Raw genomic sequence first — 15,683 nt, forward strand, 5'->3', positions numbered from 1 at the left:
GGGTGATGAAATGGGCTGGAACGGCTACTTCTTACTTTATACGATTTTCTTTTAAAAGACAGAATTATAGTTTTTTTAATTAGTAGTTTTTTTTTAAAGGTTTTATTTATTTATTTGACAGAGAGAGAGAGAGAGATCACAAGTAGGCAGAGAGGCAGGCAGAGGGAGAGGGGGGAAGCAGGCTCCCTGTTAAGCAGAGAGCCTGATGCAGGCCTCGATCCCAAGACCCTGAGATCATGACCTGAGCCGGAGGCAGAGGCTTAACCCACTGAGTCACCCAGGCGCCCCAACAGATTTTTTTTTAAAGCATTTTCATGTTAACAGAAAAGTTGAGCAGAAAGCACAGAGAGTTCCCATATACTCCCTCTTCCTTCCACACCACAGCTCCCCGCAACAGTTTCTACGCTATTAATATCTTGTATTAGTTTGGTGCATTTATTACAATTGACAAACCAATATTAACATATTGTTATTAATTAAAGTCTATAGTTTACATGTGAGTTCACTCTGTGTTGTACAGAACTATGGGTTTTGACAAAGGTATAATGTCACAGATGCACCGTTATCCCACATTTCAGTATGGGGCAGAATAGTTCCCCACCCTAACAACCCCTGTTCTCCACCTGTTCCTCCCTCCCTTCCCCCAACCCCTGGCAACCACTACCTTTTTACTCTTCCCATACTTTTGCCTTTTCCAAAACAACATATAACAAACAATATACTATGTAGCTCTTTCCTGCTAGCTTCTTTCACTCAGTAATATGCACTTAAATTTCCTCCATGTCTTTTTCATGGATTGGCAGCTCATTTCTTTTTGTTGCTAAGTTATATCCCATCTTCTGGACGCTCCACTCACCCATTGAAGGACATCTCGGTTCCTTTCAATTTCGGGCAATTGTGAATAAAGCTGCTCTAAACATCTGGGCCGACCTTAAGTTTTCAGCTCATTTGCGTTAAGGAGCACGATTGCTGGGTTGTATAATACATCTAGCTTTGTAACAAGCCGCCAAACTATCTTCCAGAGAAACTTACCAGTTGGCTTTGTCACCAGCAATGAATGCCACCTATGTCCTCGAAGCTCTGTACCCCCACCAGGATTTGGTATGACCAGTGTTTTGGATCTTGGCCATTCAAATAGATGTGTAGTGGGATCTCCTTGTTGTTTTAATTTGTGATTCCCTGGTGACATACAACGCTGGCATCTTTTCCCATGTTTGTTGGCTCTCTGTATATTTTCTTTGATGAGGTGTCAGGGATAGTTTTTTTTTTTTTTTTCCCTTATAGCTGAGTTTTGGGAGTTCTTTGTATAATTTGGATGCAAGATCTTTTTCAGATACGTGTTTTGCAAATATTTTCTCCCAGTTTTTGGCTTGTCTTTTCATTCTCTCAATTATAAATCATTTAAACACTTTTTGTGTGTTTTTCAAGCTAATGTTCAAGTAAAGAAGATGAAGGTGACCAGGAATGACTTACTGTAGCCTCCTTGCCTGGCTGGACTACGAGTACTAATTCCTAGTGAGGAGGAATTGACAGCAAAATGTATTATGCTTGTAAAGAGTTTTTGTATTTATGTAACAAATTTAGCAAATCCTATTAATCATTTATCTATAGTTTATGATGAAAGACACCCCCCCCCCCGTTATTTTTTTGTAAAGGCTTAGTGAAAGAATGGCAGTCCAGTGTAGGAGTGGAAATTGTGGATTTCAGGGGACCCCTGTGGGTCATCTGCTCCTTGGTGGGGAGCCCAGGCAGGGATGGAGGCCAACCGCAGGGGGCTAGCTGTACCTCCACCTACCTGATGCAGAGTGGGACCCCACAAATCTGTGCCCCAGAAAGTGAATATTTTACTGGAGCTTACTTCAGGAGTTCCACAAGCAGTGACCTTGGACTCACCCCCCCCCTCCCCTTTCTAATGAGGGAAAGGAAGTCTCTAGAGTCTGGGCTACAAGCTGCTTTAGAAATGCAAAGGTTCAGAGACTTAAAGGGAATGCATTTGAGGGAAGTCTCTCCTGGTTTCTCCTGAACCTTCAAAGAGAAATAGAGCTTTTTCAGAAACCCTGTAAAAAGATAGAGTTCAGAGGCCCTGGGCCCTGAGGAGGTTTCTTCCCAGAAGGTGTTATGCAAATCTGGCTTCATAGAAGAGTGGACTGAGTCTTTATTTTAAGCAAAGAAAGGCAGAGGAAGGAGAATAATAATACCCTTCAGATTTGGGCTATAAATACCACTGTAATAGGGCTGGAAGGGAAGGATCTGGGGCCTTCAGGGAGCTTGAATGGGCTGTGAGGCCTGTGGCTGGTTTGTCAGGGTTTTTCTCACAGGAGGGCAGTAGAAGCTGGGGTTGAGTGACTGCAAGGGGCACCACGTGGAGAAGCCTGAGGACACAGCCACCACCACAGGGCAGCCCCTTGGCCACCAAAGAGGGCCGGGGCAGCTGTCAAAGATTAGAACACTGACAGGAAAGCCACTCTAGGGGAGTAAATGACAAGATGGTCACCAAACCATGGTGGACGCCCACCCCAAACGGGGTTTTCTTTTCCCTCAGGAGGAAAGGGCACAGCTTGAGGGTCGCCTGACAGGAGGTAGAAGCTCCCTACCTGTTGCTCTGTCTCCTGAGGGACTGCTCTCCTCAAAGGCAGGGATTCTGTATCAGGTCCCTATTTGCCTTCCACCCTGGCTCAGTAAATGGTTCTTGGACTGAATCCCAGGGTGCTGTCGCCCTTTCCTCATCAATAACATGGGACTTAAAGCCGTAACACCCACCTCACAAGAGCATATGGTAGATACTCAGTAAAAATTAGGATCTGTCCTTCAGTTGGTTGGTGAACCAAAGCGTCTGCGCGAGGGGGCGGCCATGTCTTTGAGAAGCGGAGTCACGTGCGTCAGTGAGCCTTTGTAATCCTCACTGCGATTTAACTCCAGAAACAATGTGCCCAGGATGTTAAAATTAAAGATTTGACCGAAACACCAAGGCACAATAGATGTGAAGCCCCATTAGCAAGTGCAGGCTTTATACATTTTAAGGAATGGGTTCCAGGATGATTGGAACCTTCTCCAGTTTGAGGGCATAAAAAGGGGTCCAGGGACACCTGGGTGGCTCAGTCGGTTAGGCCTTATGCTCGGGTCATGATCCCAGGGACGTGGTTTTGGAATATAAGTGAGGTTCAGTGGGGTGGGGTCTGGAGCTGATGGCCAAGAGTCTTTGGTGCAAAAAAAGGTGATTTTGTTAAAGCATGGGGAGAGGATCCATGGGCAGAAAGAACGGCTACCCCGGGATTGTGAGGGGTGGCTGATTATACACTTGGGGGTTGGGGGAGGTAAAGGAAAGGGAGGTTTCGAAAGGCTTTTCATGTATTACAGAAGACTCCCAGGATACTGGGAGGCCTTGCCATTGTCAAGTTAAGGTTGTTTTTCCCTCTGGCAAGGCAGAACAGGAGCATGAAGACAGTTGGGAGCTTTCAGGAGGAATGTCACAAATATCCCACGGGGACAGGGTGGGGGCAGGGTGGGCGGGGTTGCAGGTTGTCAGCTCGTCCTCAGCTTTGCCTTCTGCTTCCTCATCACCAGGTGAGTCCTGGGATCCAGTCTTGTCGCCTGCCCCCCACCCCGAGCCCGTGGCTCAGCAGGAGGGAGCCTGCTTCTCTCTCTCCTTCTGGCACCCTCCGCTCCCCCCCTCACTTATGCTCTCTCTCTCTCAAATAAATAAATAAAAATCTTTACAGAAAGGAAAAAGGGGACTCCAGATGTAGAGAGATGAAAAAAAAGTTTGTAGAACCATTCTTTTGGAGAGAAGTATGGTGGTGCAGAGTTCCTATTCTCCGCCAGGCAGGAGGAAGGGGCTGGTGCCTCCTTTCCCTAGAGCCAAGTGAGAGAGAGCTGCCCCGGGACCCCTTGAAGAAGCGGTTGTTCTGGGCCGGGTCCATATGTCCTGAGTGTCTCTGGACATGCCTCTTGGCATGACCAAGAGGTTCCCAAGGCCAGTGTGGGCTGGTGTAGCTGGCCTTGGTCCGTCCAATAAGGCCATCTAGAACATGCTGGATTGTACCAGAAAGGAGCTGGAGGTAGACAGTCTCTTGGGCCTGAGGAGAGCGCTTCCTACGGATACATCTGCCCAGTCTGCCCTCGGGCTATAGACTATCAGACTGAAGCTGGCCTACGCTGGCAAGAGGAGAAGACTTGAACATAAAAACTTAGAGGTTTTGCTTTCCTCTTAGACTGGACCTTCTAATGAACAGATGGAGAATGGAGACTTACAAGGACACAGGGCCATTTCTTACCTGACAGGGAGCACGAAAGTTCCAGGCCAGCAGGAAGGTAAGGAAAGCTGATTCTCATGGATACATTTCACGGGGACCATGGGAGACAATACATAAGGTTATATTTTAATTTTTCATGGGTTGCACATTCACAACAGCCAGCATCTTATGCACCATGGAAACCTCCAGACCCCTGGGTGTGCCAGGTGATATGATGGCAGAGCCTATGGGGACACATCCCACGGTGGCAGAGCCCTTTGCACTACAGCCTGAGCTGCTAAAGAGCCCCACTCCAGACTGGCAGCTTTCCCAGTCATGCGAAAGGGGTCAGAGCAGTATTGCCCTTTTTTTTTTTTTTTTAAGATTTTATTTACTTATATGTCAGAGAGTGAGAGAGAGTACAAGCAGGGGGAGCGGCAGACAGAGGGAGAAGCAGGCTCCCCACTGAGCAGGGGACCGAACGCAGGCTCAATCCCAGGAGCCCGGGATCGTGACCCCAGCCGACAGCAGACACTTGACCCACTAAGCCGCCCAGCCATCCCACGAGCAGTATCCCTAAGTGAGGTATATATGCTGCCTCCCAAAGAGGTTCCTTAGGCCCTGAACCCCTTTCTCAGTGGTGGGGTGCAAGGGGCGATTACCTGTCCTTTATCTTGAAGGGGGTGCTTTGGAACGCCGGGGCACAGGACCACTAACAACTCCACCCTCGCGGCAGGCGCCCGAACACTCACGGGGCTTCTTTCCCACGGGCTGGTGCTCGCGCGTCTCACGGGGGCATCCAGAGCGCGGGCCTGCGGGTCCTATTAGCATCAGGCCGTGTGTCTAAGGCCAGCAGTGGGATTCTGTGGAAGGACAGAAAGATCAAAACTGTGGAAGATCATATTCCGATGGGGAGCTGCAGAGTTGGTACAGCACACGCCCTCTCCGCCCGCCAGACAGTGAATGCTATTTCTGCCTTCCTTGCAGTAAAAGTGAGCTGTTTTTGATTCTCCTTAGTGATGGGAATTAAGAAGGCATCTACCAATTATTAGCTGCTTACCGGACGCCAGAGGCTGGCGCGTCTGTTAGAAGAACAGCGCTAACCGATCAAACACCGCAGCAGTGACTCGGAGTACCAGGAGCCCACCGGGGCCCCGCACAATCCACCGGGTCCCCCGACCCGTCCCCCGCCAGGACTGAGTCCCGCGGGAATAGGATCGGGCCCGCCCCCATTTCCTTTCATCCCGGGAGTGATCGGTGGGGGCGCTGTTCTCCGCAGCTGCTCTTGGGGTGTACGCATCTCTTCGGATTCACGCAGGTGGATGGAGGGGCCAGTTTCAAGCACTTTGGCTCAGGTTCTCCTATCAAAACCCTCTTATCGGTCAGGCTCTGGGTGGAGAGCTACGGGGAGGGTCTGTGGGCGCATTGAACCCACTGACAGGCAGACTCTGGCCCGAATACCCTTGACCTCCTGGCTTCACTAAAGCCGTCTCTAGCCAGGGGAGCATCTCGCCCTTCAGATACTCCAACATCGCGGTCATCTCATACCCGGAGTTTTAACAGGGATGTGGGATGCAGTAGTGCTCAAAAGATGTGAGAATTCCACTTTCCTCGCTGTCTAGTTACCCTTTGGGAAGGTTCCTGAATGTTTTATTGAGTATGTGTAAGAGTAATGCAGGATCTTCCTCAAGGGGACCCAGCCTACCCTGCAGTCAGTGGGTTCTGGCCCTGTGAACTGACTTAGATCTAGAAAGTGGATGACGGCCTTGCTGTCCATGATGTCGGTTAATTGCCTTCTCCTGGCTTCTACCGTTCTGGAGCTCGGCAATCCCTACTGATATTAGGGAGCCCCAGCTTTATGGCAGCATCTCCTGTCAACCCTGACTCATTCAGAGCTTCTCGAGGATGCTAGTGGCCCCTCTCCAGTAGCTCATCATTGCACTAGTGAGCATTCCTCTGGCCCTCCTGAGGACCATGGTCCAGGTCATGGGGACTCCAGTCTCATATAACAAACCCGTGCGAACATGACCTCCTCCCTGGACCTTCTGACCCCTTCCTTGAGTCTCTGCCAGCACTGTTTCAGGATCTCCACTTCCCATACTGTGGGTTCATGCTATGAGGAAGCTTTGAGGAACAATACTGGCAATGCACTAGGGTACGTTCCAGTGCCAATGCCATGGCTTTGAGCCCAGAGTCACAGCTGAGTGCTCCTGTGCACGGTGCTCCCCTTCCCAGACTGACATCCAGGCCCTGCTGGTCCAACACCCTCGAGGCACCATCATCCCCATATGCCTCCGCTGTGCCTGTGAATCCATATCACCCAGGTCTCGCAGGTCCTTCGACAAATCAGTGATTTCCTTTTGGGGCAGCGACTGTATTTCTCCTACTCGGACTGTCCTGACACATGATCCTCTCTTTCTGGTGGTCATTAGTGTGGTGGAGGTGGGTCCTGAGGATGACCATCGTGCTGCGGGGCACCTGCTTCAAGAGCAGTCTGCCTCAGGTAAGGGGCAGGGGGCTGCTTCTGCCAGTCCAGAGGGTTCAAGGGATTCTAGGATTTCAAGAGTCACATTTACCCAAATGGCCCCATTTCAGCTCTCAAGGTCCTACCTTTTTCCCTTTAGCATACTGACTTCGATATGGAAACATTTTCAGGGGTAGACACTCATTCTCTTTAATGAGTCTGCCACCTTTGCAGTTAGATTCTGGGCCTGATTCTCAGCACTGTGTCCTGGGACTAGAAGAACCAAACATCTCCTTAAATACTGCCGAGGATGTCTTCTGGTTTTGTGCATGTTTTGACTTTATGGTTGGCCAAACTAAGTTTTGCATCTTTTCCCCCCGAGACTTCCAACACAGTTAATAAAAGGGAACCCACTCAAACTCCATGCCTTAGCCTCATACCATACAGGTGCCACAGATAACCACTTCCCTTCCCACCTGTATCACATCGCAATCCACACAGGAGAAACCGAGTAACTGTGATGCTTCTATAGGTCAGGGATTCTCTCCATCCCACTTACTTTCCCTGCCATCTGGCTGGTAAGTGAATCCCTCCATATATCCCATCCCGAGGGGCTGATTTCTAGGGCTACTTCTGACACCAACTCTTTTCACCTGGGTTCCCCCTGAGACCAATGCTTGTGCTCAGGTTCTTTATTTGGGAAGTGATCCCAGGGAACAGGGGAGTGAAACAGGGCAGAAGAGAAAACCAATATAAAAACGCATACTAAGTTGGGCCAGCTCTGCGGGTCACTTCTACAGGACTTGCTTAATCTTGCAAGACCTTTTGAGGAAGCTTAGGAAACACATTCCAGAAATCTCCACCTGGACACTCTCCACCTGGAGGATGAAAGGGAAAAGAATGTATCTCCTGTTCCCTCCCCCCAGCTAGTCAATGGAGGACCTACAGGCACCGACTCCCCCGAATTTACAGGTTGCATATATGTACGTGCAGAGGGGATCACTGGACGTCTCCCAGGACAGGAAGTGGGAATGCAGGGCATGCCTGTGGCGAGGGTGAGGGCGGCACGATCAGCTTGCACCTGTGTGAGGTTGCCCACACCTGCTCAGACCCAGTCATGCAATAGAATTAGAGTTTGAGGATTTTAAATGGGGCACAATAGGTGCCCAGGACCGTCCACCCAGATGAGGACCAACCCACAATGTTAATTTCACTGCAGGTGGTCCAAGCATTAGGACTCCACTTGTTTCTTCAGGAATTGCCCCCAGAGCAGTATAAAAACCAAACAAGAAACTCAGTGACATATTTAGGTTTTTTAAGCCAAAACAGTATGCCCAGCTTGATTAACATTGTCATTAACCATAACTAGCTCTTCCCAAAGAAAAATGATTTGCCAGTATGGAGAAGAAGTTCATTCCAAAATTATAGAAATGCAATATACAGGAGTAAGACTGGTGTCAATCTCATTACTTTATGCTCAGTCACACCTGACGTGAATAACTGTGTCTGTGTATCTGCCTGTGTAGCTGTGTGTTGTGCACCGCTGTACCTGCCTGTGTCTATACTGTATCACACACATCTGTGAGTGTATCTGTGAGCTTGTGTGTCTGTGCGTATGGTGCTTGTGTGTTGACCATCAGCTCCGTGCCAAGCACAGTGCCAGGCACAAGGGGTGCCCCGCATAGAGACTCTATTCTCATAACACTTAGATGCAAAACAGCCTAACTTGCCAGGGAGCGAGGAGAGCCATAAGAACCTCCAACTCTTAAATTCTTGCTGCAGGAGACGAAGTTATGGCTTCCCAGGGACAGAACCCGTGAATATGTTATGTTACCCAGCAAGGGGGAGTCGCATATAGAATTAAAGCTGCTAATCAGTTGACCTTAAAATAAGATTGTCCTTATTATCCGGGTGGGCCCAGTATAATCAACACCTGTCCTTAGAAGATGGAAAAGGGAAGGCAGAGGAGTTGGCGTCAGAGTGATGCGATGTGAGAGAGACTCAGCCAGCCACTGCTGGCTTTAGAGAGGGAGAGGGCCACGAGCCAAGGAATGTGGGCAGCCTCCATAAACTGGAAAGGGCAAGAAAACAGATTCCACCCCCTCAACAAGAGCCTGCAAATGGAACGCAGGCCAGCCGACACCTGGATTTTAACCCAGTGAGACCCGTTTTGGACTTCCGATCTCCAGAACTTTAAGATATTAAAATTTGTATTGCCTTAAGCCACTAAATCTGTGGTGATTCCTTAGGGCAACAACAAGAAATGAATATGCCTGTGAAAAGGGCATTCACTTCGTTTTGCTTCAAGCCTTAACTTAAAGGTGCGGTGGATTGCATTTTACCTCGGGTTGGGGTGAAAAGTCAGCATTTAAGGAGAAACACGTATGCCTTTCATTGCACAGTTTGCAGAGAGCAGGGACCAGAACGCACTGAAAGCAGCAGATCAACCCACCCCAAGGTGCCCTCACCCCCAGGCACCCTCACCCCTGGGCTTGGCCTTACTGACTACAAGGGCCATCTAAACAAATCACACCCTTTGAATTGTCTCTCTCTCTCCCTCTAGGCATTCCATTAAATTTGCATCAATTCAAAGAGCATATGCTGGAACTCCACTGTAATTTCAGATTTTGTTTTTTATTTCCTGAGTTTGCTGTGGAAAGAATGGAAAAGCAAAACCTATTTGTGCTGTGGTGAGTTCTCTTTTATTATGAAATATACCAAGCATACAGAAGAATGTGACGATATCACTCCCCTCTGACAAATTCTAACATTATTCTGTATTTGATTCCGGTTTTTTAAAATAAGTGAAATATTACACGTACGGTTGAAACCCAGTGTCCTTCTTAGCCTTGCAAGATGCTGCCTTCGGCCCCCTCTTTCCCCTCCCCCCAGGAGCGTTCCCCATTACTGATTTTGATATTTGACTTTGAGAGCAGTCCTGTGCATGCTTTTATAACTCTACTATCCAGTTCTGTGTGTACCCGTAAACAGTAAAGCATCAGTTTACATGTTCAGGAAGATTGCATACATGGTAGACTGCATATAACCTCTTGCAAATTGCCGTCCTCTCCAGCTCAACACTGTGTTCCTGAGATTTATCCGCACCGACACCTGTAGCTCTGGTTCATTCTTTTTAGCTGCTGAATAATATTTGATTCTATAAAAAATACAATTTGTTTATCTGCTCTTCTGTTTGCACTTCTGTTTCCAGTTTCTCTATGACAAACAGAGCTTCAGTGACACCTTGTCCACTTCCTCGGGCCCCTGCGCTCGAGTTCCTCCAGGGCACAGACCTAGGAGGGAAATTGCTGGGCCAAAGGATGCGTTTCAGGTTAGCATCACCGGTTATTGCCAAATTGCTTTGCACAGGAGTCACACCGATTTCCCACTAGTGGCCTCTGCAAGTTCCCTTTAATTCATATCCTGACCGACACATACTGGTTTCTTGCCCATCTGATTGCTAATGGGTCTTGTCCTTCTTTTGGGTTGCGTGGTTGATTCTCACAGCAACTCTGGGCGGAGGCCTTATTTATGCCCACCTGGCAGGAAGGCACGGGGAGGCCCAGGGAAGGGATGAGGAGCTCAACACCGATGACTGTGGCCATGCAGGAGACGAATGAACCTAAGAATCGTGAATCCCAACATTTGTCGCTAGAGGAGCTGAATACAGAACACAAACTCTGCAGCCACCTTTAGAGAATAGAAGATAGGAAATCATTGGCACTAGGTCGTAAATAACAGCTATCCACACTGGCAGAGAACAAGATAACTGTCATTTTATGGTGACTGCTCAGCTCCTTGGAGATTGGCTGGCACACACAGGGAACGCACTCGGGACACTCGCACAGGAAAGAAACTAAGGAAGTACTGGAGGGTTCTTGAACTTCTCTGAGTCTCGACTTCCGCATCTGTAAAATGGGCATATAAACACTTACCTGGGAGGGCCATGGTGAAAACCAAGGGCCTATGGCAGATGCTCCAAACATCCCCTGATGCCACACACCAGGAGGCCCCCAAGAGCGTGCCTTGCACCCCACTCCCTAGGCAGACACCACAAGAGGCAGCTGAGTAGGTAAGAGTAAAGTTTACTGAGCGATACAGGACTGAGTACTATGAAGGGTTTACCAGGATGGAAATGCACCCCACGCCCGCCCCGGCCACCCCCAACACCCAGAGACGACTACAGTACTTAGGGTTACACACAATGGCCATAACTGCTGGATATCTGCTCGTAACAAACAAACCGTAGCATATTTATACTATATCACATCGAGTGATTATAGAAATCCATATATATATTGCTTGTATAAAATCTTTTTTTTTGTAAAAAATATTAAAAAAAAAAGAAAGTATAAAAAAACATGTGCAGTTGAAAGCCCTGCCAGGACAGCCAGTCTGTAAACATTCGGTGAGTATGTGCTTTGGAAGGGCGCCCGCGCCTCGTGCCCACAGCAAACTCCGGCAGGGCCGCCGAGGGTGCGTCCCGGCTGCTGCTCCCAGCGGACCCACGCTGGACCCTGGTGGCCTCGCAGCAGGGTCGGGAGGCAGGGCCGGGGGCAGGCAGGCTGCAGTTGGTCTCTGAGTTCCATGCCCAGCCACATTTCTTTGCAACTCATGGCTTTTCCTGGCTGCTCCGAGGTCCCTCCGCGGGCACCCAGTGGAGAGGCCAAAGCGGCGCCCCAGGCCATTCGCTGGGGTGTCTCTTTGGCCAGGGGTCTCTGTCCTGCCTCCTTCGAGCTGGGCCCCAGGCACACCAGCTCCATCCGAGGGTCTACTTTGGTCTCAGCGCTTGGTCCTTCTGGTTTCATCAGCCCGTTCTTCCCCTTGTGTGGCTGATCGGAGTTTCACAAAAAAAAAGCCCGGCCGGCGCTGGCTGGGCTGAGCCTCGTTGTCAAGTTTGTCATGCAGCAAGGAAGGGCCCTCTGGGAGCCCTGGTTCTCTCCCCTCTTCCCAAATCCTCCTCCTCATCCTCCTCGTCCTCCTCGTCCTGCTCCCAGCCCATGGTCACTTCTTCTCTAGCTGCTCGAGCAGCGGGTTGCCTTCGGACTCGGGGGTCTTGACGCTGTCCGTCCGGACAATGCAGGTGGGGCGGTGCCGGTTCAGCATCAGAATGAGCTGCTGTCGCTCCTGCTTCAGCTCCTCGATCTGGGTCTTCAGCTCCGCGTTCATGAGTTCCAGCCGCTCAGATTCCTGGAACAGAGACGGGGCTGTAAGCTCTCGCTGGGGACCAGCTCTAACCGGGGAGGTACATGGCATCCCCAGCTGGCCTCTGCCTGTTTTCTGGTGTCACGTTCCCCCTGGAGGAAGCATTGGGTCCCCTGGGGCAAGTGATTTTCTACAGCAGTGCCCATCACAGTGGTGACACGGGCCGGGGTCAATGTGGGATGAACCCAGGTTATATTCTAGGGACCAGCCCGTCTCTGGTCCCACCTCCCTCCCCTCACTCAGTGCACTCCAGCCACAGCAACTTCCTCGTTATCACTCAAACATGCCAACACGCTCCTGCCTCCTGGCCCTTGCCCCAGAAACAAAGGGTGGGAGAAGAATAGTGGCCCAGGGGCACTACAGCAGGTGCAAGAAGGGTCCAGAGGGGGTGAGACGTGGCCCACAGTTGGCAGTGTGGTGGCGAAGTGCTTAGATGTGTGATGTGTAAATGTACATTGGGGATATTTTGGCCTGTGGGATGCCCGAGCCCAGTGGGGTCATGTCATTCCTCCTAAAACATGGGTTTCCTGATTATTAGCCCCAAATCATTTAAACAGACTCTTCTTTATCCTCTGTTATCTAGAAGTTTTGCCCATTAGGAGGCACTCAGGTGCCATCCTTCTGGATCCAAAATAAAGTTTCACATCTCAAGTGAGATTCCCAGTGAACTTTCAGCTTAGCTGGAGTTCCTTTTTCCAAGGAGAAGAAGCCATGCTGGCCATTTGATTTTGGGGGTGTTCACCGGTTTGGAGTGTGGATAGGTGATAAGCATATATACCAATTCAAGGTGTGGGGATCAAAACGGTAAAGACTGGAAAGCTCCTGAATGATGTTTGTGGGACTGTGTCTGAAAACTGGCAACCAGTTCGAGAGCTGCAATTTACTCAAGGGCCGGCAACGTTTTTGCCCACTGGTTCTCAACTAGGAGTGGTTCTGCCTACCGGGAGACATTTGGACAATGACTGGGGACATTTTTGGTTGTCACAACTGGGGAGGGGGTTGCTGCTGGCATTGAGTGGGTAGAGGTTGGGGGGGTACCCCTAACTAAGCATCCTGCACAGGACGGCCCCACAAGAAGAACCATCTAGACAGAATGCCCACAGCTGAGGACAACCTGTAGCAGGCAAAGGACAAGCTGTGGTTGCGGTTGCATGTGCGACAACTGAGCTGAGTGACGCCAGCTTGGGTCCAGGGGCTGGCCCCTCTGCCCGGCGGGGCCAGGCTGAGCAGCCTCCTTCGGGGGGTCTTCGGGGCCTTCGGGGGGGCCCACACACATCCCAGGGCTGCTGACTGTCTCCCACCCGCTGGCCTGCCTGAACTGTCCTTGCGCTGGTCTCTCAGGTCACAGCATGGGAGCCCAGGCAGCTCAGACGGCTGAGACGCGCAGGCCTCGTGACCAGACACTGGGGGAGAACAGCCTCGAAAAAGGAAAAAAATGCTCAGGGGGAAAATATTAAAAACCAGCTATGGTGGTTTTGGGTTCAACAGGATGAAGCACGGTGGGGAGGCTGGCCCTGTCCCCTGTTCTCAGAATTCCAAGAGAAGTCATCTCCGGGAGCCGGGAGAGAGCCCACGTGAAACCATGAGTCCATGACCCATCAGCTGGGGTCACGTAGGTGCTAATCTTGGGTGCCTGCTCACTGGGTCTCATGAGCTCGTGACCTTGGGGACTTCTCGCAAACCCTATGACCATCTGGTTCCCCCTGAGCCAAGGTTTTAGCTCCAAGTTTGAGTCCTCAGAGTCTCTGCTCAAATACCCACCCGCATTTGTGAGGACTTGCAGGTACAATGAATGTCTGGGGGACCAGGACCCCCACAGCGGGAAGAGCTTACTATAGGCCCATCAGGGCTGCAGGGCTTAGAAGACCTTCCAAGAGGCCTAATGACTAGGTCTGGCCTCAGGTTTAAAAAATGGTTGGGTTGAGAGGGTCAGTTGGTGTGGAGGAGAGGGGACATCAGGAAGGGAGCCCTGAGTGAACACGGACACAGACACGGGAAATAAACTGCAGACGTGTTTAGGAGATGAGATCTTCCACTGTGACCATAGGTCACTCTAGGACAGAAGGGCAGAGAGCCTTCTGGAAGGCGAATTTAGAGCCACATAAGACAAAGCTTCAGGGTTTGGAATGAGAGTCTGGGGGCAAGTTTCCTCACTACCCTGAGTCTCAGTTATCTTAAATATAAAAGATGATGCTCGTGGGGGATTAAATGAACTCACACAGGAAAAGCACTTGTCAACTGAAAGGTTAGGGAGGCTTAAGGAGGAGACTCAACTTTAAGCGTTGAGCAAGGGCCTATGAAGAGACAGAAGGAGAAGAAGCAGAGCAGGAGGATATGGTTCAGAGAAGCCTGGCAGGTTCAGGTGACTGGATCTGGGGAATGAGAGAGGCTGCCTGGGGGAGAGGTCCAAGGACTGCGGTGGGGGACAGGGCTGCTGTTTGAGGGTGGCAAGGAAGCTGCTGGGTTGCACGCGAGTGGACGTTAACAGTGGACCGGTCCGGTGTCAGACACGCCGCAATCCACGCCACGCCGCTCCACCTCCTTGACCGCGCGTCGGACCAACGACACGGACAAACATCTGTGCCACACAAAAACCCAAGCCGGCATGTGGCTTCACACATACATGCATCACTGGAATGGCACTGCGTTCTGTTGGTTTTAAAATGTTCGAATATATCGTGGAACATCCCAAACTCTGACCGGCCCACCGTGAGAACACAACTAAGGGCTTTGTAGTTTTATTTCCTTCTGTTTTATGGGGTGGTGCTATGTCATTATTTATTGGGAAAGTAGAAGCTGAGTTCAGAAGAATTTTTTTTGTTTCAAACCATGATTGTAGAAGTTGTCTGTGGTTTTATAACAGCAACTACCTGATCTGTTTTCCTAATTAATTAAGAAACGTGGGCTAGGATCGTCACATGTTAATTACGAAGCAAATAACTCTGCGTTTTTGTTTGTCGTTTTGCCTTCTGGTAGATATTTATTGCCCTAGAGAAAATGAAACCATTTGTTGTTTTAGAATAGAATTAGTGCAAGTGAATGAACATTGTCTCTTCCACTGTGCTCAGCAAAGGCCGGAGAAAAGATACAGGTGAGGGGCTGGGTGTTCTGGCTTTTCATCCTGACTGTGGCCTTGGCCAAGTCAATTCCCTTCTTGGGGCTTCCGTCTCCTCCCAGAAAATAAAATGATCGGCCCAGGGGACTTTTGGCATTAAGATTCTCTGATTTTATCTTCCCCCCCCCAAAGATTTTAGTTATTTATTTGACAGACAGAGATCACAAGTAGGCAGAGAGGCAGGCAGAGAGAGAGAGGAAGGGAAGCAGGCTCCCTGCTGAGCAGAGAGCCCGATGCGGGGCTCGATCCCAGGACCTTGAGATCATGACCTGAGCCGAAGGCAGAGGCTTAACCCACTGAGCCACCCAGGAGCCCCTCTGATTTTATCTTTTAAAAAATAGTTACCCTAATGCACTTAAAGTAGAGTTCTGCTTCCCAACTTTTTTTGGTAAGTATTGGGAAGAAGGCTGGTATGGCCCCTCCTGAGCCCAAAAGACCTTTCTGAATTAAAATCCCAACTCTGCTCTCTGCCTCTGCCTGCTTGTGCTTTCTCTCTCTCTCTCTCTCTGTCTGACAAATAAATAAATATATAAAATCTTTAAAAAAAAATCCCAACTCTGCCACTTGAGCTATGTCCCTGTGAACCAGACCCCAATTTCCCCGAGCCCAGCAACCTGAACAGCGTGCTGGGCAGGAGAGGAAGCCCCGGGCTCTAAGTCCCGCCTCA

General features: G+C 50.0%; 1 protein-coding gene across 2 annotated transcripts in view; it reads right to left on the bottom strand.

Moving 5' to 3' along the window:
- Positions 1-10,768: 10,768 nt before the first annotated feature.
- The window catches only part of JDP2 (Jun dimerization protein 2), a 38,314-nt gene continuing 33,399 nt past the window's right edge, over positions 10,769-15,683 (bottom strand). For both annotated transcript variants that reach the window (XM_080807521.1, XM_080807520.1), the window contains one exon: positions 10,769-11,886. In XM_080807521.1, the coding sequence (XP_080663647.1) occupies positions 11,701-11,886 (186 nt within the window). In that variant the 3' untranslated portion in view covers positions 10,769-11,700. The remainder of the gene's footprint in view (positions 11,887-15,683) is intronic.

The sequence above is a fragment of the Martes martes genome (genome assembly GCF_963455335.1).
Source record: "Martes martes genome assembly, chromosome: 7".
NCBI classification, from domain to species: Eukaryota; Metazoa; Chordata; class Mammalia; order Carnivora; family Mustelidae; genus Martes; species Martes martes.